This window comes from Propithecus coquereli, unplaced genomic scaffold (genome assembly GCF_000956105.1).
Source record: "Propithecus coquereli isolate 6110/MARCELLA unplaced genomic scaffold, Pcoq_1.0 Scaffold244, whole genome shotgun sequence".
Classification (NCBI taxonomy): domain Eukaryota; kingdom Metazoa; phylum Chordata; class Mammalia; order Primates; family Indriidae; genus Propithecus; species Propithecus coquereli.
This window is the reverse complement of record NW_012147997.1, coordinates 1,020,054-1,020,554: the sequence shown is the minus strand read 5'-3', so window position 1 is coordinate 1,020,554 and position 501 is coordinate 1,020,054. Positions and strand designations below refer to the sequence as shown.

At 30.5% G+C, this 501-nt stretch overlaps 1 protein-coding gene across 1 annotated transcript in view; it reads right to left on the bottom strand.

Moving 5' to 3' along the window:
• Positions 1-501, bottom strand: part of LMBRD1 (LMBR1 domain containing 1) — a 133,511-nt gene that overhangs the window by 63,337 nt on the left and 69,673 nt on the right. Inside the window, exon 7 of the mRNA XM_012646514.1 lies at positions 236-361. Coding sequence (XP_012501968.1) covers positions 236-361 — 126 coding nt within the window. The remainder of the gene's footprint in view (positions 1-235; positions 362-501) is intronic.

Here is a 501-nt window from a genome sequence, read left to right as displayed (position 1 = left end):
GAAGAACTTATTTTTTAAGTGTTAGAACACTGACAGAAATTCTCAAATTGCCAGTGAACTACATTATACAGAAGACACATTTTTAAAAATATGGACATAGTTCTTAAAGGATAAGTTCCAAAAAATTCAAACAATGTAAAAAATAATCAGTTTGCCAATATCTAAGTCCCATCAGAAAGCAACTTAAACACAAAGTAATTTTGTGTTTCCCAATTACAACAAAACACCAACTCACTTTTGATTTAATTGTTTGAATGTGTTGCTCCACTTCTTCAATGTCTTCAGTGTTTTCTAAACGTTCATAAGCAGTGCTTCTAGTGCCTTTTATCAGATTTAAAGGTAAAGCAGACATGCCATAGGCCTAAAAGAAATAAAATTACGATATGTTTTAGTAATACTATTGTGAACATATTATACACAATATTCAGGTAAAAAATGTCCTTTAAAGTAATAACTTAAGAGTCAGCAGTTGTGAAGGTATACAGTCACTGAAGAACATGG